The 21,673-nt window shown below is 42.2% G+C and overlaps 1 protein-coding gene across 1 annotated transcript; it reads right to left on the bottom strand.

Moving 5' to 3' along the window:
- Positions 1–599: 599 nt before the first annotated feature.
- Positions 600–18,022, bottom strand: LOC140063982 (DNA-directed RNA polymerases I, II, and III subunit RPABC5-like). Its single transcript, XM_072110334.1, has 3 exons — positions 17,869–18,022; positions 7,645–7,757; positions 600–828 (listed from the first exon to the last, which is right to left on the bottom strand). The coding sequence occupies exons 2-3, from the start codon at positions 7,737–7,739 to the stop codon at positions 720–722; spliced, it is 204 nt and encodes a 67-aa protein (XP_071966435.1). The 5' UTR covers positions 7,740–7,757; positions 17,869–18,022; the 3' UTR covers positions 600–719.
- Between the last annotated feature and the right edge of the window lie 3,651 nt (positions 18,023–21,673).

The raw sequence follows: 21,673 nt of genomic DNA, 5'->3' as shown, positions 1-21,673 counted from the left end.
CAGCAGGATAATGCGCCATGTCATAAAGCTGGAATCATTTCAGACTGGTTTCTTGAACATGACAATGAGTTCACTGTACTCAAATGGCCTCCACAGTCACCAGATCTCAATCCAATAGAGCATCTTTGGGATGTGGTGGAACGGGAGATTCGCATCATGGATGTGCAGCCGACAAATCTGCGGCAACTGTGTGAGTGTATATGCATCATGATAAAAATATTACCTCCGTCACATTGCCTAGATCTGAGTAAGTGTCCCTACTTTCTTATAGATCCAGGCAAAGTGACAGGTAATATTTTTATATTTGTTATCTATGGTGTCCTCCCTTCAAAAATTGTATTTTTACAATTATTCTAATGAGCCATTTTACCAGAGCCCCTTAGTGCTGTAGCTTCACAAGCTTTTATCTTGTCCCCTTTCCTCTGCCTGGTGGTGCTTACCCCCCTCTGTGTAACTACATTTTTGTGAACCATGTGTTGGGGGTCAGTGAGCTGAGTTTTGGTTGAATATTTGTTTTGTATCCATCCTATAACTGTTGTTTTATTGGTGTATAACTTAAGAAAAAGCACAAACCTGCAAGATTTAGGAAAAGTCAGACGTCCTTGCATAGCAAATAAATACTTTATTATACAATCATTGCACTTTAATGGAACATTTCATATAGTGGGGCCATAAAACTTTAAAGCTTGAAAGAACTTGGTGTCCATTGAAACCTGATGCTACTTTTCTAATGGTGCATAGTTCAGCAGCTTCTCAATGAGGTCAACGTGAGAAAGAAGCATCCGGCGACAACAGTAACGCTTCAATCCGAGGGCATCCAGGGCGTCTCTGAAAATGACAAAACGTGCACCATGTTACGCAGCTTAGTAATTTGGTCACATTTCAGCATGTGTTTAGCAAAACATATTAAAGATACAGGCAGTCCCTGGTTTACATAAAAGATAGGTTCCATAGGTTTGTTCTTAAGTTGAATTTGTAAGTCAAAACTGTATATTTTATAATTGTAGATCCAGACTCCCCCCCCCCCCCCCCAGGGACAATTGTAGTTTCAACATTTTTTTTGTTGTATTTGGGTTGGACCAAGAATTCACTAAAGCTTCATTAGACACCTTACAGCTGATCATTGCAGTCTGGGATCACAGTAAAGCTTCAACAGAGATCAGTGGGCAGAGGGGTCGGTCTTTAACTAGGGGTTGTCTGTATGTCAATATGGGCTTAAAGCACAGACTTTATTTTGAGGGTATTAACATCTTATTGAAAAAAGGTTTAGGTGTAACATGTAGCTTTTCTAGGTTTCGAAAGGTAATTGGACATTTATCGCTAAAAGCTATTTAATTCCTTATTTCCCTAAAAAAACCATCACTGAGCAGGTAAAAGGTCCAGCTGATTCAAGGTGTGTTATATGTACTGGGAGTTATTGCTATGAACCCCCAACATGTGGTCAAAAGAGCTCTTGATGGAATCATTAGCTGAAAAAAAATATACATCAGGGAGATGGCAGAAATGTTAGGAGGGGCCAAATCAACAGTTTGCTAAATTCTAGGAAACAGCATACAGGGAAGCTTGGGTACTCAAAAAGGCAAAAGACAACAGTGGTGCGTGAATAACCCCTTTATAATATCCACTCTCCTGGAAGGTTTATCAGTATCCAAGTCTACCATGTAGAAAGACCACATTAGACTTTGCCAAAAAGCACATAAAGAGCCCAACCCAGCAAGAGAAACGAAAATCAAGTGGTAACAGAGCAATGGGAAGAGCAATGGTTTATATAAAATAAACATGGGATGCAGGAACATGTCAAAATTTTTTATATGCTGATGATGACGTCATTGGTAGAGAAACCAAAACCGCTAAAAGGAAAACTACCATCAAAATCAAGCATGGCAAACACATACTCTTCCTATATTTGTTATCCATCGCCCTTCCTTCCAAAATCAACTTTTAAAATTCAGATACTGCTAAAGTGTGCAGGAGCTCTTCCCCCCTCCCACTGTGTGCTGTAGTGAGATTGCTCGCCACTTCCTACCTCCCTCTGCCTGATGTAGTCTAACAGCCTGTGAATCTGCAGCTCTTGAAACCACCCCAGTCTCCTTCAGGCTCGGCATGATTTTACTAGATAGAAAGCCATGGATAACAAATATAAGATTGGTTATAAATATAACATTTAATGAATTTGGGAAGGTGACGTACTACAAACTTTACGTATTTATGGAATGAAACCTGAATCTCATAATTGGGAATATTCCTGACCTCCTCAACAGAACATATCCCGTTCTACTAATTCTTGCGGGGGGCGTCGAACCGTCACGAGTTAGGGAGTAATTCCCTATCGTTTTACTGTTAATGCTGGTAGTAATGTTCCTTTTACATAAAGGACCCAACCTGATTTTAAATCTGCCATGTGTCACTACAGGCAGTTTTCGAGTTACATACAAGATAGGGTCTGTAGGTTTGTTCTTAAGTTGAGTTTGTATGTAAGTCGGAACCGTGTACTTTATTATTGTAACCCCAGTCAAAATTTTTTTGGTCTCTGTGACAATTGAGTTTTAAAAATGTTGGATTGCCATAAGAACCAGGATAAACAATTAATCTTAATTACAGGCATCATTGATAACTGTTAAAGCTGTTTATTGTAGCCTAGGACTAAAGTACAGTAAATTACCAAAATCCAGAGGTCCGTTTGTAACTATAGGTCGTATGTAAGTCAGGTGTTCTTAAGTAGGGGACCGCCTGTATATGCGATTATAACTTAAGATTTTTTTTTCATGACATTTCACATTTGTGGTATATTTTGGGCTCTTATAGATGCCTCAGTTACAGGAGAAAACTTGTAAAATTAAAAAAAAAAGTTAATGTCCCCCAGGGGTCTTTTGTGACCTCATGGGGGAAATATAAAGTAAAAACACACATACACAAAAATATTCATAAATATTCATAAAAATACAATGACATTTCAATATTTTTCTAAAAAACCCTGTTACACTACAAAAAACATTGCCATAGTCGCCCCATTTGCCCAAGATTATACATATTATATATCAAAAAGACTTAAACAAAATAGGGAAATCATTAAAACATTAATTTTGAGTTAATTTGAACATTTAAAAAAAATATCTACTATAAATGACAAACTTTTCAGGCCGTGTCACTAAGGGGTTAAAGAATTGTTTTAGGAATGGGGACTGCAGAGTGCTGGAAAAGAATTAAGCACTTAGGAAATATTATATCAGCATATTGCAGCAAAGACCCATCACTATCACCCGCGGGTGATAAACGTGGGTGATAAACTTTAACCCCTTAAGGACGCAGCCATTTTGTAGCTTAAGGCTCAGCCCGATTTTTTGGATTCTGACTTGCGTCTCTTTATACGGTTATAACTTTTGAACACTGTTACTTATCAAAGCGATTCTGAGATTGTTTTTTCCCCACATGTTGTACTTCATTTTAGTGGTAAATTTTGGCAGATAAGTTTTGCATTTATTTACAAAAAAAAAGAAAATATGATAAATTTTTGGAAAAATTTGCCATTTTCGAAATTCAAAATCATTGCGTTTTCAGGCAGATCGATTTACCACCTAAATAAGTTGCTGAATAACATTTCCCATTTGTCTACTTTACATTTTCATAATTTCTGAAATGTCTGGATAATTTATTTTGATGTCACGCGGCTTGCAAATAGAATATCGCTTTTCCGGATTTTCAGAATTGACTATTTTGGGGATAAATACAGTTTGGAATGAAATTTTACATATTTAGCATCAAAACCCCCTATATAACCAACCCATTTTCAAATCTGCACCCCTCAAGCTATCAGAAACAGCTTTTACGAAGATTGTTAACCCCTTGAGATCTTCATAGTAATTGAATCAAAATGGAGGTGAAATTTAGAATGGTCATATTGTTCCCTTATACGTTCATTTAGCCCTAAAATTTACACATTTCCAAAAGATAAAAAGAGAAAACCCACCATACAATTTGTTCTGCAATTTCTCCTGAGTACAAAGACCCCCCACATGTGGCTGTGACTTGTGTTATGGGGGCACAGCGAGGTGCAGAAGGGAAGGAGGGCGCTGCAGCTGCCAGGATTTTAGTTTCCTCATTGGCCCCTTTTGAAGGCTATAAAATTTTCGCTTTTTCGTTATTGGGGCCATGTGATGCCATTTTTTTTGCGGGATGAGATGCTTTTTCCAATGTTACCATTTTGGGGTTTGTATCACCTATTGTTGAAAATTTAGGAACGTTTTTTGAGGACAGGAGTAGAAAAGCATCAATTCTGTACTGGATTTTTTACTTCTTTTTTTTTTGGTGTTCACCGTATAGACTAATAATCATGTTATCTTTATTCTATGTGTCAATACGATTACGGGGATACCAAACATGAATATATTTTCTTACGTTTTACTAAATTTGTCAAACAAAACCCTAATGTGGGGAAAAATCTATCATTTATGTATTGCCATCTTCCAAGTGGCATAACTTTGTTCCTTTTTTGGCTACGGAGCTGGTTGATGGCTTGTTTTTTGCGGGACATGTTGTACATTGCACCAGTATCATGTCGCAGTACATATGGTTTTTTGATCACACTTTATAGCATTTTTTGTGGGATTGAAAAGGTAAAAATCATAATTTTTGGAGGGTTTATAACAGTTTTTTTTTACGGCGTTTATCGTGCGGGTTCAACAATGATTTACTTTTATTCTACGGGTTGTTACGGACGCGGTGATACTATATATGTGGGGTTTGTGTTATGATTTAGACTTTTTTTTGAGTTATATGTCTCTTTATATGTTTTGGGGGTTTGGGGCATTTTTATTGATTTATGACTTTATTTTTTTATTGAATAACTTTTTTTTTTTACTTTTTCACTTTTATACCATGGGACATGAAGAAGCAATCATCTGATTGCTTCTTCATGATAATATTCTGCAATACTCATGTATTGCAGAGTATTATCAGTGTCAGCCTATACACTTGCATAGGCTGGCACTGTGCCAGTAAGATGACGTCACAGACGCCATCTTACTGGCAATTCTTGCAGGTAACTCTGGGGTCCAGATCGGACCCCAGAGTTACTATAGCAACGATCGGCGCACCCCGAAAACGGTTCGGGGGGGCCGATCGTGGGGGAAAGATCCCCCAGATACATGTTAGATGCCGCGGTCGCGCTGACCGCGGCATTTAACGGGTTAAGCACCCGCGATCGGAGACAACTCCGATCGCGGGTGTTACACTGGGGTGCCGGCTATCAGTCACAGCCGGCACCCCGTCTTTCCCGATGCCGGTTCGGCTCAGATCTTGAGCTGAACCGGCATCAGCTCAGCGTCCGATATATCGGACGCTGAGCGCTAAGTCACTGCGCTCAGCGTCCGATATATCGGACGCTGAGCGTTAAGAGGTTAAAAACTCGCCAAAAAATATGATTTTTACCTATTGAATCCCACAAAAAATGCAATAAAAAGTGATCAACAAAACATATGTACTCCAGAATGATACTGGTGCAAAGTACAACTTGTCCCGCAAAAAAAAAAAAACCCACCAACCAGCTTTGTAGCCAAAAAAGTAAAAATGTTATGCCACTTGGAAAATTTGGCAAATTTAGTAAAACATAAGAAAATATATTCATGTCTGGTGTACCCATAATTGTATCAACCCATAGAATAAAGATAACATGATTATTCGGCTTTACGGTGAACACGAAAAAAAAAAGTAAACTATCCAGTACAGAATTGATGCTTTTATACTCGTGACCTCAAAAAAAGTTCCTAAATATTCAACAATAGGAGATACCAACCCCAACACTGGAAAAAGCATCTTATCCCGCAAAAAAAATGCCATCACATGGCCCCAATAACGGAAAACCGAAAATTTTATAGCCTACAAAATGGGCCAATAAGGAAACTAAAATCCTGGCAACTGCAGGGTGCTCCTTCCTTTCTGTGCCTCGCCGTGCGCCCATAAAACAAGTAACGGCCACATGTGGCGGGTCTCTGCACTCGGGAGAAATTTCATAACAAATTGTAAGGTGGGTTTTCTCTTTTTATCTTTTGGAAATGTGTAAATTTTACAGCTAAATGAACGTATAACCGACAAAGTTTGAACAATTTCACCTCCATTTTGATTCAGTTACTATGAAGATCTCAAGGGGTTTACAATCTTCCTAAAAGCTGTTTCTGATAGTTTAAAGGACACCTGTCATCAGGTCTGTGTCACTTGTCCTGTCACCTCTACCTGTTGGAGCAGCTCACAAGGATCCCATCCCAGCCTTTATCTAGTTATTTCATACATTATTCATTGTAAAATCATCTATTCTTTATTATGTAAATGAGGCTGGTCACATGGTCAGAGGCAGTGATGTCACCGCTGTTCCCCCTCCCCTCTCCTCCCCCTGCTCATGTCTGTGTGTAATGTATAGTAAAGTATTGCTGGTGTGTGCTGCATCTGCTGACATGCTGCATCCTCCTAATATACAGGTGAGAGACACAGACATCAGCTACACATGAATCTGACATGTTCTGCTGTAACATGGCTGCCTGGAGCTGCTGTATCTCTCCTATACACACACATGCACACACAGGCTGCAGGGGGCGTGGCCACCAGCACCAGGAAGCACATCATTATACAGCCTCACATCATTATACAGGCTGTCAGTCATGCACTGGGGGTGTGGCTGTGCCTCCCACTCATGAATAAGGTGGACAGCTTGAATATGCTAATGACTCATTGGACATTTCACAGGTCATTTGCATACAACTTTAGGACCTCATTGCTTAGGTTTACAGGCATGTAGAGGGACAATGAAGGGATAGAGGCAATGCTCTCTAATGGCAGTTTATGAAAATATATTTAGTTTAGGGGGGTTATTTTGCATGACGGGTTCTCTTTAAGGGGTGCAGATTTGAAAATGGGTTGATTATATACGGGGGTTTTAATGATAAATATGTAGAATTTCATTCAAAACAGTATTTATCTCAAAAATAGTAAAATCAGAAAATACGGAAAATCGATAATCTATTTGTAAGCCCTGAAAATAAATTATCCAGACATATGGGAAATGTTATTCAGCAACTTATTTAGGTGGTAAATCTATTTGTCTGAAAACGCGACAATTTCGAATTTAAAACATTTTTCAAAAAAATTCATCATTTTTTCTTTTCTTTGTAAATAAACGCAAAACTTAGCAGCCAAAATTTAACACTAAAAAAAAGTAAGTGTGAAGAAAAAACAACCTCAGAATCACTTTGATAAGTAATAGTGTTCAAAAGTTATAACCATGTAAAGCAACGCAAGTTAGAATCCAAAAAATGGGGCTGAGCCATAAGATACAAAATGGCTGCGTCCTTAAGGGGTTAAATCTCTTGTCACATTGTTGACATAATACCTAATTTGCCACTGTGGAAATCTGCAGCAATATTGACAATACTGCAGTAGTTTGGTCTCAAAGGATACCTAACGCACATACTAGTGTAGAAGTCATGGCCCCAAGGAAAACAGAAATCACTCTTGTGAAGGACAAGTATGAGGGACTAGGATTGTCAGGGGTCCTGTAAATCCCAGCACTGGACCATTGACAGTCCCCACTCCTCCTCAGAAAACCAGAGATCACTTTCAATGCTGTCCATACTAAAGAGGTACCTGACATCTTACCCTTCTGTATATTCGGCTTGTAGAAGCCCCAGGTACGCCTCCCACTTGTTTCCAACCACCTTCCCACAAGTGAAGCATCTGACTGGTATAATCATGTTGCCCAATGATGAAAGCTGGGGAAACACAAAAGACAAATGTACCATTGAAGAATCGCCTTACCACATCTATGGAGCATCTTGCAATGTCATGGCATCTTCTGGTAAATCCTACATATAAGCCAAGTGAGGTCCTGTGGGATGAACACTATCAGCATTGATCTATGGCAGTGATGGCGAACCTTTTAGTTCGGGTGCCCAAAATGAGACCCAAAACACACTAGCTTTTCCCAAAGTACCAACACAGCAATTTAGGCAGTAACAAACGTATTGCTACCAGAATCTTTGAGCTCCAATCCGACCCTGTCCACACCTTCTCACTCTACGGACAGGACCAGGCAGCACAGGATGGGTCACTTTAATATATCAGGGCACTACTTGGACTGCCTGAGACTGCAGGAAAGTGCCATGTCTGGTAAACTCTGTGCCTGGGAGACAGCCCGAGTGCCTACAGAGAGGCCTCCGAGTGCCATCTCTGGCACCAGTGCCATAGGTTCGCCATCACTGATCTATGGGGAACAGATCTCATGTATCCTTCTACTGAGGAAGGAGCTGGATAGCTCTGAAACTCTATAGTATATATTGGGGTACCACAAGTACCATCCACTACAGCATCATAGGATTGATATGTTAGGATTCATGGAACATGTCCTAAGGACCTTATTTCAGCACAAAAGAACTTGCTCATCTGGGTCCTTTTGAATCATTACAAATTGATCCATTTGTACAGGAACTTACTATATTTACCATGGTGTGGCAGAAAATGTATAACTTTGGCCAGATCCCCAGTTAGCACAGGACTGAGAGAAGGAGGGGGGATGGGTGAGCGCTCTTCCCTTCACCCCTCTTCCCTCCATAGGAAGAGGAGCGACCTGACTCGGTGTGTTGTGAGACACTGTGCTCACCGCACAGTAACTGGGCGAAAAAGAAGTCCATGGGGCCCGTGACCTGGTCCCAAATCATGCAACCAGATCACCACTCCCATAACGGTCTGAATGAGGCACAGCACATGCACAGCACACCATCCGAGACGCCAGGCTGCAACAGCGGGAGCAGCAGACGGATGCCAAACTGAGGACTGGGTCAGATTACACTATATTATAGGCTTCTTACACACAAACGTAGGCTATGACCTGGCCAGGACCCGGTCGTAGTATCTGTTTGGCTGGAGAGGTAAGCACTCCTCACCCCTCCCCTCTCCATAGTGAGCAGCGCTGCTGGGCCATACACACGGCAAACGATGAAGCAGGCTCTGTACGGAGACGCACGTCCTGCACAATGCACCTCTATGGCGGCCGTATGCTAGCTGCAGTTCATATGGCTGCTATATATGGTCGTGTGAAAGGGGCCATAGGCAGAGTAAGCCAAAAGTGTTATCATATCGAAGTATCCACAAAGCCAGGTATATTGTGGACACCTGTTTGTCGACTTATCAACAAACCGTAATGCATAATATTGATACCGTATTGTGACTACTGGACACAACTTGTGGAGACATAAAATTTAGCTTTTTTTTCAAGACAGTCTAGACAATGGACACTATATCAGGTAGTAAACATCTATACACTTCATTACCGACTACTGTATACATCTTTGCATTGGGAAATCAAAAGTTGTGGAATATTTTACCCAGGACTGGCTAAAAACAAGCCAGTAGTGTATGGAGTTGATTCTATATAGCGCTATTCACACTAGATAATACGTGTAATTTTCAGCATTTGTACAGTATAAGGCTACATTCACACACATGTATGGGGGACGTATATACAGCCGACGTATATACGGCCGATATACGTCCCCCATACACTTCTATGGGCTCACGGGCTGCGGCACCGTACCGCTCCGTAGCCCGGGAAAAGATAGGACATGTCCTATCTTTTCCCGTGATACGGCGCCGTGCGCTGTATCTTCCTATGGAGAGGGGCGGGGGTGAGCAGCGCTCATCCCCTGCTCCTCTCCGCAGCGCCGATGTATGCCCGCCGTACTATGTGATATGGCGCCGTGCGCTGTATAGTCCTATGGGGAGGGGCGGGGTGAGCAGCGCTCATCCCCTGCTCCTCTCCGCAGCGCCGATGTATGCCCGCCGTACTATGTGATATGGCGCCGTGCGCTGTATAGTCCTATGGGGAGGGGCGGGGTGAGCAGCGCTCATCCCCTGCTCCTCTCCGCAGCGCCGATGTATGCCCGCCGTACTATGTGATATGGCGCCGTGCGCTGTATAGTCCTATGGGGAGGGGCGGGGTGAGCAGCGCTCATCCCCTGCTCCTCTCCGCAGCGCCGATGTATGCCCGCCGTACTATGTGATATGGCGCCATGCGCTGTATAGTCCTATGGGGAGGGGCGGGGTGAGCAGCGCTCATCCCCTGCTCCTCTCCGCAGCGCCGATGTATGCCCGCCGTACTATGTGATATGGCGCCATGCGCTGTATAGTCCTATGGGGAGGGGCGGGGTGAGCAGCGCTCATCCCCTGCTCCTCTCCGCAGCGCCGATGTATGCCCGCCGTACTATGTGATATGGCGCCGTGCGCTGTATAGTCCTATGGGGAGGGGCGGGGTGAGCAGCGCTCATGCCCTGCTCCTCTCCGCAGCGCCGATGTATGCCCGCCCTACTATGTGATATGGCGCCGTGCGCTGTATAGTCCCATGGGGAGGGGCGGGGTGAGCAGCGCTCATCCCCTGCTCCTCTCCGCAGCGCCGATGTATGCCCGCCGTACTACGGTACGGCGGGCATACATCGTGTGAATGTAGCCTAAGTGTTTTAGCTAAATGAATCCTGTTTTGAAACTGTACAATTTGTGCTTCTAACTTCCATAAAGAAATGGACCCTATATTCCAACTCTGCAGGGTCAGGAGGCTATAGTTCACATGACTATTCAGCCAATCAGTGGCCTCAGTCGTTACATGCAGTTGAAGGACCAGTGGTAAGCGGAGTAGTCAAGTGATCAATGGATGTCCCCGAGAAACCTTCCTGCTATATTTGAATGTGCAAAAAACGCATTATTTCATAGTATCATTGTACATAAGGTTGGAAAATGACACAGGTCCATCAAATTCAACCTATAAGACTAATCAAATGTTTTCTTCCCATAACCTGTGTACGTTTTGAGGCCTCTTTTTCACAAGTACATAGAGTCCGCCATTACAACCTCCTCCGGCAGAGAGTTCCACAGTCTCACTGCTCTTACAGTAAAGAACCTTTGTCTATGGTGATGGTAAAATCGCCTCTCCTCTAGGCGTAGAGGATGCCCCCTTGTCCTGGTCACAGGCCTAGGTATAAAAAGATCTTTGGAGAGATCCTTGTACTGTCCGTTCAGGTATTTGTACATTGTAATGAGGTCTCCCCTCAGTCGTCTTCTTTTCTAAACTGAACAATCTCAGATATTGTAATCTGTCATTGTATTCTAGTCCCCCCATTCCCCTAATAATCCTGGTTGCTCTCCTCTGCACCCGTTCCAGCTCTACTATATCCTTTTTATACACTGGTGCCCAAAACTGTACACAATATTCCATGTGTGGTCTGACCAGGGATTTGTATAAGGGCAAAACTATGTCTTTATCATGAGAATCTATTCCTCTCTTGATACATCCCATAATTTTATTTGCTTTAGCAGCAGCCGCCTGGCTCTGGTCACTAAAATTAAGTTAATCATCAACCAATACCCCCAGTCTTTTTCATTTGCAGTTTTACCAAGTAATTGACTGTTTAGAATATACAGTCAGTCCCCGGGTTACGTACAAGATAGGGTCCGGAGGTTTGTTCTTAAGTTGAATTTGTCGAAAATGTCGAAAATGTATATTTTATAATTGTAGATCCAGACAAAAAAAAATTTGGCCCCAGTGACATTTGGAGTTTAAACATTTTTTGCTGTAATGGGACCAAGGATTATCAATAAAGCTTCATTACAGACACCTTATAACTGATCATTGCAGTCTGGGACTATAATAAAGCATTCAGAAAGCTTCACCAGAGGTCAGAGGGGTCTGTCTGTAACTATGGGTTGTCTGTAATTCGGGTGTCCTTAAGTAGGGGCCCGCCTGTAATTGTACTTTTTGTTTCCTTGGCCTAAGTGCACAACTTTACATTTATCTACATTAAGCTTCATCAACCATTTCTCTGCCCACTCCTCAAGCTTCCACATATCCCTCTGTAATGCTAAACTATCGACCTCAGTATTTATTACTTTACACAGCTTAGTATCATGTGCAAATATTAAAACTCTACTGTGTATACCCTCTATGAGGTCATTAATAAAAATGTTAAAAAGAAGGGGGCTCAATACTGACCCCTATGGCACTCTACTGGTAACATGAACCCAATCTTTGGATGTGCCATTAACCCCTGTGGAACTAAGCCATTTTAGGGCTTTAGGACCAAGCCCTTTGTACCACTTTAACCTCTTAACGAGTTGGCCATTTTGCACCTTGCTGACACAACCCTTTTTGTTAAATCTGCCCTGTGGTGGTCATAACTTTGGAATGCTGTAACATATCCAAGTGATTTTGAGATTGTTTTTTTCGTGACACATTGTACTTCATGTTGGTTGAGAAATTTAGGCAATATGTTTAATATTTATTTATGAAATCAACTGAAATTTTGGCGAAAATTATGAAAAAAGATATGTTGTGTATTTACCCCAATAGGTGGTTGATTCAATTAGGCCCCAAAAAGGAAAAAGGTGAAAATCTTCCTATAAAGTTCTCTTTTACCCCTTATTTTTTATAGCAACAAGGGATAAAAGATAAAATAACTGCCAAAAATGTGTAAAACTATTTCTCCCGATTGTAGAAGTACCTCACATGTGCATATAATATGTTGTATGGGTGTAGAGTAGAAGGAAAGGAATGTTTGCCTTTTAGAAGCCAAATTTGACAGAAATCCTTCACATGTGTCAGGAAGCATTTGGAGAGCCTTAGTGGTATAAAACAGAGGGAAAAAGTGACCCTAATTGTTGAATGCACACCTGTTAAGGAATTTAGCAAGGTGTAATATGTGGTGCAGTGTAATACAAGTGGTGAAATGGGCATTTTGAACATACAGGTGGATTCCAAATAAGATGTGGAATGGATGCCCAAAATGGAAATTGCAATTATTTTGTGATGTGCGTTATGTGGTGCCCATTATGTAACTCCCATTATGTGATTCCTGTTATGTAATGCCCTGTATGTGGTGCCCATTATGTGACACCCACTGTGAAATGTCAGGTCTCTGATTAGGAAGTTTCCTAACGTGAGAAAGACCCAACTTGTGATCCTAAACGCTATCCAGAAATTACAGCAGGGTTCCGGAATTATAAAGAACTTGGAATATAAATAAATAATAAATAAAGAAATTGGAGAATTATAAAGGGTTTGCTAAAAAATCCAGATTCTTAGAGTGGAAAAAGAAAACCTAAATTAATAACATAAAACCCACAAGTGCCCCTAGTTTGCAAACTACAAATAATCAATGGTTATAGTAAGCATTTTGACCTTACAGTTGCTACAATAATTTCTTTTACCGAAATGAATTCCCAACAAAGGTTGGACGTAAAGTGTGAATGCTTCGCATCTAAGGTGGTGGAATATACCAGGGGACCAACTAAAATGTTGTCACTCTGGAGTTCTCCCAGGTCTCATAGTAGTATGTAGTGTCCTTCCTAAACCCCTCTTTTCTGAGTCCTTCCTTTAGAAGGAGACATTCACCGTGAAAATAATTAACCAATACAAAAAGTCCAAAAGGCATATAGCTATAGTATCAATCACCTATTCAATGTTAACCAAGGGCTATGGCTAAACAAGTTATATTACCTATGAATTACAGACCCTATATAAGGTATATATTAAAAAAAATTCATTCAGACACCAGTATATCCAAATGACAGAAAAGAACTGGCTGTGGGAGGACAATGACACCTAGGCCCTGATATATACCAATAAAGTACAAGTGCAGACACTAATCATATTGCACAGTATCCAAAAAATGTATATGATCCCATAATAATGGACCCAAATTACTCCAACATGTGCAAAGAGTGTAACTAAATTCAAAAGAGCCAAGCCCCAAACCAACAAGGGTTAATACCAACCACTAGCTGCCATGCTCATTAAGTTGTAGTCACACTGTCCAGCACCCCAACGCACATTTTGGACCCAGCAAATCCCCCTTCCAAAGTTGGGTGCGAAATGCGGGTAAATTAATTTTGACCAAATATTCATCCATCACAATGTATTAAACGGCGAAAAACTCCACAAAGTTTGATGCCCAATTTCTCCCAAGTATGCGTAATATACCCCATATGTGTTGGTAAACTGGTGTATGGGCACAAGGCGGGGCATAGAAAGGAGGGAGTGCCATCTAGAGCAGATTTGCATTGTGATATTTTATAGGCTATAAAATGTTTATTTTTGTGTAATTTGGAAATATGGGGGATTATTTTTTTTGCGGATGAAATCCACTTTTCAGGTACATCATTTAGAGGGGGTAATAGCTAATAATGAGACTTTATTAACTCTTTCTTGGTGGTGGTTGAAAAATAAATCATTAATTCTTGTTTATGGTTTCAGAAACACAGCGGGTATCAGCTGTATAATACAGCTGACAACCGACAGTTACTGCCGCAGTTGGTGTCTTCATTTCACTTATTGAACCGCCCTCGATGACATAAATTTTTCTGTTATGTTTATAAAACTATTATTTATTTGCATATAATCACATTCATTTAATCCGAATATATTATTTGCAATGTATAAATAGGTGTTTGTCACTCCCTCACTGTCGCACTATCCACTTGCACTCCATCCTTACCCTCTTCCCTCCATTATATTTATATAAAAAAGATATGTATATTCAACCTGGTATTTTTATGCCATTGGGGACTGATTTGGCAAACCCTGTGCAGTGCTGCGTAATCAGTGTGCGCTATATAAATAAAGGAATTATTATTATGCGTTAGGTTTAACATCCTTATTAACAGGTTCACGACTGTGTATTCACGGCGGCGGTCGGGTCCCGGTCCATGGAGAGGGCTCACGGGCTGAGCCCTCTCCATAGCCGGTAAGTCTTTGCTGCATATTGCATAAGACTTACCGGTAACACCCACGATCGGTGCCACCACCAATCGCAGGTGTTTTCTTGCTGATCGCCACCGGCCACATCGCTCATTATTCAGTGACGGGCAGGAGCTTCCTGTCCGGACGGATGGAGGCCCCTGCCCAACTGCCAGTGGCGTACCAACCGCAGTCGGTACGCCACTGCCTGTAAGTATATGTACACTTTGAGCCTTCCTGGCAGTGGCGTACCGACCGTCTCAATGGCGACCGCAGTCGGTACGCCACTGGCAGTTGGGCAGGGGCCTCCGTTTGTCCGGACAGGAAGCTCCTGCCCGTCACTGAATAATGCTCGATGCGGCCGGAATCGGCCGCTCGAGCACTGTAACTGGAGCGATGTGGCCGGAAGACCACCCCGGTGCACATCACTCCATGAACAAGGATGCGCGGCCGCGTGATGACGTCATCACGCTGCCGCGCACTCCTTCCTGTCTGGCCGCGGAAGAAAGAAGACGCGGGACCCGATGCCAGAGGTAAGTATAAGGTTTTTTTTTTAAAAATCAATCAGTTGTAAAAGGGGCTTATGGTATAAAATCATTAATTTGATGTGATAATTCATTGTGGGGGGGGGGGGGGCAGAATATGTAATAGTTAATTGTGGGGGGAGAGAATATTAAATAATTCATTGTGGGGGGCAGAATATGTAATAATCACTGAAATGTTGGTTAGCACAAAGGGTTTTGAGGTTTTTTTTTAGGTATAATTGGGGGGGGGGGGGGCATAAGGAATTTTGTCCCAGGGCCCAGTGGACTCTAGTTACGCCGCTGCTTCCTGGTCTATATGCTGAACCTGTTAATGAAACAAGACATGAAGAACGTAACCTTATTCATGCTCACCAACCTAATAATTAATAGATATGATCATATAAGTAATTTTAATAATTAATTTAACTCCTCTCTGAGTCTGGAGTCTGCAGCAACGTCTTAAGACGGCAATGCAGTTTTCTACTGCTCCCCCGCTAGCTGCAGCAGCTGGACCCGGTCTAGGGAGAAGGGAGATGTGGTTTGTTACCGCTTCTCCCTTCTCCGCTCCTCACATCACTGCACTGAATGAGTCACAAGACCATTGGGACTAATGGAGTTAATCAGAGCTGCTGGGTCTAATTAGACCCATTACAGCTCTGATCACAATCCCCAGTCACAGGTGGAGGTTTTCCTCTGTAACTGAGGCTCTTATAGATGCCCCAGTTACAGGCAAAAACTTGTAAAACAAAAAGAATAAAGTAAAATTTGTGAAAAAAAATTGAAAATGTAACCCAGGGGTCTTTTAAGACATATTAAGTACACAAAAATACAATGACAATTCCCAATAAAATAAAAGGGGGCAGAGCACAGGGGGCACATGTTAGAACACACACAGGGGGCAGGGCACAGGGCCACATGAAATGCACACACAGCGGGCAGAGCACAGGGCCACAGGGAATACACACACACAAACTTTTTGAATGAGAAGATGTGTCCAAACTTTTGGTCTGTACTGTAATTTTTAATTCCTCTAATCGTAGTGCTTGCCTGGTTTTACACCCGTTGTTTTGGGGTACTATAGGTGTTATATTTATTACAGGGTGCACAGTATGAATTAAAAACTGTGACTACATGTATTCATTCATTAAGGGGGGTACTGTATACATGTAAATTAGGGGGCTTTGTACATATGTAAAATAATTTGGGACACTGCATATATGTATATAGGGAGGGACCTGTTATTGGTCCTGTTGCTGTGTTTCTGTAAGAAGCTTAGTTCTAGTACTGTACTTATGTATTGAGCTCCATATTGGTGCTGTATTTATGTACTAAGCTTTGTTCTGGTGCAGTATATATGTAAATCACTATAATAATAATTTGTGACACAATATTATAAGTTGAAAGACACTGTACATTTTAATTAAAGCAATCTTGTATATGTTAGAATTAATTTGGGGAGAGCAATGTCTAAGCTAACTTAGTGGGCTAGAACTGCATACACTATAATCCAGTGTCAGACTAGGGTTCCTTAGGCCCTCCAGAGAAAATTAATCTGGGGGCCCACTATTCATTATCCCCAAGGAACTCTAGCCTCCAAATTTGATTGTTTTCTGCTGGATCTCTGGTGTTGAACCAGGGCCCACTGGAGGATCCTCTGGTACTCTGGTGGGCCAGTCCGACACTGCCATAATCCATACATAAATGCATGTCTCTAATATTTTTCATTTGGTGGGGGGCTGTTAATGCTAAAATTGAGGTACATTGTATATATTTTAATGACTTGGGGGTGGGATGTTTTTCAGTACCTAGAAACTGTCCTGCGAGTGCACACTGCAGAGCATCCAGTACACTTCCTAGGTAATAGCTGGGGATATATGAAGGAAAACATAAAGTTGTATCCCAGTACCATGAGTAAAGTCCAAATTGTCTTTATTGAAAATTCTTTCAAATCATAGCAAGAATGCTATCAGACTGGGGTTATTAGCTGGGGATGAATTGGTTACACAACTAATCCATATGCCATGGATGCCGGTCCTAGCGTCCATCTATACAACCCTAACCGGACTTCATCCTTATTCCTAGATGTTATCCCCATGTATAAAGCTCCTGTCAGGTTTCCTGACCCACCTAAAAAGATGAATGGTTTCATTTCTAATAGTTTCTAGTGTGCAGGAAATAGATAGCGAGCTTACTGGGCCAGGGACTGCTGTATATGATAGCAAGCTGTGTGCGGAACTACAGAGGAAAGTGGTGATGCTAATACAGATCTGTGCAATCTACACCGCCATTTTGTATGTGAAGAAGCCATTTTAGGATGATTTTTATGACCTTATAATGGCATAAACACTGCTATTTGCTAACCCACTTAAATTAAGGAAAATCCCACCCAATAGGATATTTATCCAGATTCTTTAACTTGTTATATGACTTTAAAACAATTCCTAATACCTTGCTATAAGTGATCCTGCACATAGCTTATTACTTTTCTTCCCTGTGTATATACTTCCCTGTGTATATAGCCTGCATTACATACTTGCGGCATTTGTATTTGATGCCTTCTTCTTCACACAGTATACTCACCAGAGGAGGATCCCTGGCTTCGTCCTCTCTATGTGAGATGCACTCACCAGACAGAGTGCGGAACTTTCTGGGCTAATAACAAGGTGCGCGTGCGCAGTAAGCCAAGCGATGCTGAAATGCTGCGACTTGTTTTTGCAGTTCCTTCAGCACTCCGCTAGAGGGCAGCAAAGGACGTGGATTATTTCTAGCTGCGGTAGAATGCAGATTACGTAACGCTGACTGTACGGCTAGTGGTGCGGGCGAGTGGGTAACTACTGCAATCCCATCAATCATGGCGGATTAGTGTAGGAGAAGCTGGGAGCAATAACTCAGCTGTGGTCAGAACTGGTGCTCTAAACTATATCCTGCTAAGCAGGTGTCGTTCTTCAGAATTCATGTGAGTCTATGCCAACTGCAAGAAAAATCTTGAAGAAGACTTCCTACAGCTCAGCTATTTATTGATGGGGTTTCCCCAAGAAACAAGTTAGGCCCTATAATGTACTAACTTGTTGATCGGTGGGGGTCTCAGTGATCGCGTGTACATGCTGGGGTCAGCTCCGTAAAGATGAAAGGGGTAGAATACCCATGCCCATTGCTTCTCGTGGAGCAATGAGAGGTCTGACGGGGGTACATCGGATGATCTCGTAATCTGTGAGGGTCCCAACACTAAGACCCCCACTGATGAGCAAGATAGGCCATATCCTGTGGATACAGGGATTGTCAAAGATTTAAAACATGGCTGCTCTCTGACAGATACAGGTTCATGCCACTGTATGTCATGTCTGTCACTCAGGGCCAGATTAAAGGAGGGGCTCATGGGGCTCGAGCCCCGGGGCCCCCACCACTTTCACTTTTTAAGGGGCCCCCACCAGTTTCCAACAGTCAGCGACTTAGCACAGCTCTGTGTCTCTGTGTGCAATGCGCAGTGGCCCGTGGCTGCCCGCAATGCACATAGGGGTCTAGGATGAGAGCTGTGTCAGTGAGACACAGCTGCTTTCGCTGGGGGAGATCGCCATTTTCTACAGGGGACTGGCGGCTGTATACTACAGGGGGCTGGTGGCTTTATAATACAGGGGGCTGGTGGCTGTATACTACAGGGGGCTGGCAGGCTATATACTACAGGAAGCAATAGGCAAAACGCGCGTCAAGCGAGGGGCGTACGGCAGCCACAGAAGCAAGGTAACGATTAGCCTGACATTCATTGTAGAATGGGATTTTTGGATTAATGAATAGAGATGTCGGCATGAACTAAGTATTGGTACATAAGAGTATTAGCAACACTATACAAAATGTAATACCGGCCTTCTTCAGCAGGGTTGCCTGGCTCCACCTTATTCTTGGGATCATTTTAAACTTTTGTATAAACTGTGTTAATGTGTGTTTTTGTTTTAATATCAATGAAATAAAAATATAAATTTTTTTAGCAAATGATTCATGAGTTCCCCTTTTTTGTAGGGTATTTGATTTAAGTTAGGGGGAAGTCATCCTAACTCAGGTTAAGGACGTATTAAATTTGGGTTATATTGTTTATACTACAGGGGTCTGGCAGGCTATATACTACAGTGGTCTGGCAGGCTATATACTATAGGGGGGCTGGCTGGCTATATACTACAGGGGGGCTGGCAGGCTGTATACTACAGGGGGGCTGGCAGGCTGTATACTACAGGGGGCTGGCAGGCTGTATACTACAGGGGGCTGGCAGGCTGTATACTACAGGGGGCTGGCAGGCTGTATACTACATGGGGCTGGCAGGCTATATACCTCCAAAAACATTGTTGCAAGGGCCCACACCAGTTTGCGCCCAGGGGCCCCCACCACCCTTAATCCGGCCCTGCTGTCACTTCTGTATGGTAGTGCCGCTGAAGTGAACATTGCTGAGCTGCAATACCACTCACAACCTGTGGACAGGTGTGGTGCTGTTTGTAGTAGAGAGCAACTATATGTTTCTAATCTTGCACAACCATTTAGTCTCACATTCCCCTGTAAGTCCTGGGACAGATATTTCCAAAAACATTCCAGCTATTAAGACAGTGGCAGAAACAGGCAGCAGCTTTCAGTGCAATCTAGTTCACACACCGTATGGTGGCCAACTTTCACAAACAGAACACGGCCCTGGGGACAGGAGTCTGGATATCACAGTTGTACATTATGCAGGCGTGAGATTCAACTCATTAACATGTTAAAGACACAGGAGACAGCATTTTGATTCATTTTTCAATGCTCAAATTCCAGAAGGCATAACATTATTTTATATCTTACATGGGCATATGAGAGATTGGTGTTTTTTGAGAGTTGTATTCTAATGGGTTAAATTTTACAGTAAAAATACCATAATAATAAAAATGTATTTAACTCTTTCCTGTAGGGAATAGAATAAAAAGGCTATTACACCTATCTTTTTTATGTAAATGGTTAGAAAGTTTACCGTACAGTATAATAAACATGATAAAATTATTCTGTAGGTTAGGGTGCATTTACATGGCCGTCTGGGGAGATGTATATGCGACCTCATATACGTCCCCATAGACAGACATGGCGGAGGTACTGTGCCACACGCGTGGCACCGATCCGCATGCTCTATCCTTTCCCGAGTGTGAAGCCGTGCGCTGCTGTTTTCAATGGAGAGAGGAGGGGTCACCTCCTCCTCCTCTCCAGCACACTGTGGCATGAATGCCCGATGGCCATACCTCCGTGTGAATGTATCTTTAGTCAGATTAAGACAACACCAAACCGTACCAAAACATGCTTTTGAGGGAAACTTTTCCCCTCCTTTTGACCTTTGCTTATTCTGAGAGCTATAACTTTTTTATACGATTTTTATTACCTTTTTTGACAGGTAGGTAACACTAAAATGAGAATTTTCAAATGTTTTTTTTTATTTTTAATTAGTTGCACCCTTTAAAGTATGGTATAATAAAATAATATCTGCTTAGCCAGCGTTGCTAAGGACGAGGCAATACCCATTTTGTGGTGTTCTTTTTTTAATTTATTTTTTCAAACATAACCATAGGGTAAAGGGCAATTTTTTTTATTTTAGATCTCTTCACACAACTAAAGTATCTTATGAAGTCACTGAAGAGCATATATCAGTGATGGCGAACCTTTTAGCGGCTGAGTGCCCAAACTGCAACCCAAAACCTCCCTTATTTATTGTGAGGTGCCAACCAGTGTCCCTCTGTACACAGAGAATCGTGAGGCCAGCAGAAGGTCCTCCAAAGATAATTCGGCCCTGTTTATGCATTCTCCCTCTTCCTACAGTCCCAAGTAGCGAAGTAAGTATCACTTTAACCCCTTCCCGACATGTGACGTAATAGTACGTCACATGTCAGGTCCCGGTACATGGAGAGGGCTCGCAGGCCGAGCCCTCTCCATAGCCGGTAAGTCTTTGCTGCATAGTCATTTACCGCTGATCGCCGCCGGCTCCAAAATGACGGCAGCGTGCGAGCGACGCCATCTTTCCGTGGATCGTCGCTCCCCGTGACGTCATCAGGGAACGTCGATCCGTCGCCATGGTAGCTTCGGGTCTCACAAAGACCCGAAGCTACTTCGGGTTAACCCATTCATTACAATGTGCTGTCAGCACATTGTAATGTATGAGTAGTGAAATCCCCATATACTGCCATACTGTAGTATGGCAGTATATGGCAGGATCGATCAGACAACCTAGGGTTAAAGTACCCTAGGGAGTCTGAAAAATAGTAAAAATAAAAATAAAAAAAAGTCAAAATAAAAAAATTATAATAAAAAAACCTAAAAATTCAAATCACCCCCCTTTCCCTAGAATTGATATAAATATAAATAAACAGTAAAAATCATAAACACATTA

Source organism: Engystomops pustulosus, chromosome 6, assembly GCF_040894005.1.
Source record: "Engystomops pustulosus chromosome 6, aEngPut4.maternal, whole genome shotgun sequence".
Lineage (NCBI taxonomy): Eukaryota > Metazoa > Chordata > Amphibia > Anura > Leptodactylidae > Engystomops > Engystomops pustulosus.
Note: the sequence above shows the minus strand (reverse complement) of the source record. Positions and strands in the feature narration are given on the sequence as shown.

What these genes read in the sequence shown, in the direction of transcription:
- LOC140063982 (XM_072110334.1), bottom strand. Translation starts at nt 7,739, where the DNA reads ATGATTATACCAGTCAGATGCTTCACTTGTGGGAAGGTGGTTGGAAAC. An exon ending in CAAGCCGAATATACAGAAGG is followed by an intron (nt 829 to 7,644) that starts GTAAGATGTCAG and finishes TGTCATTTTCAG; the next exon opens with AGACGCCCTGGATGCCCTCG.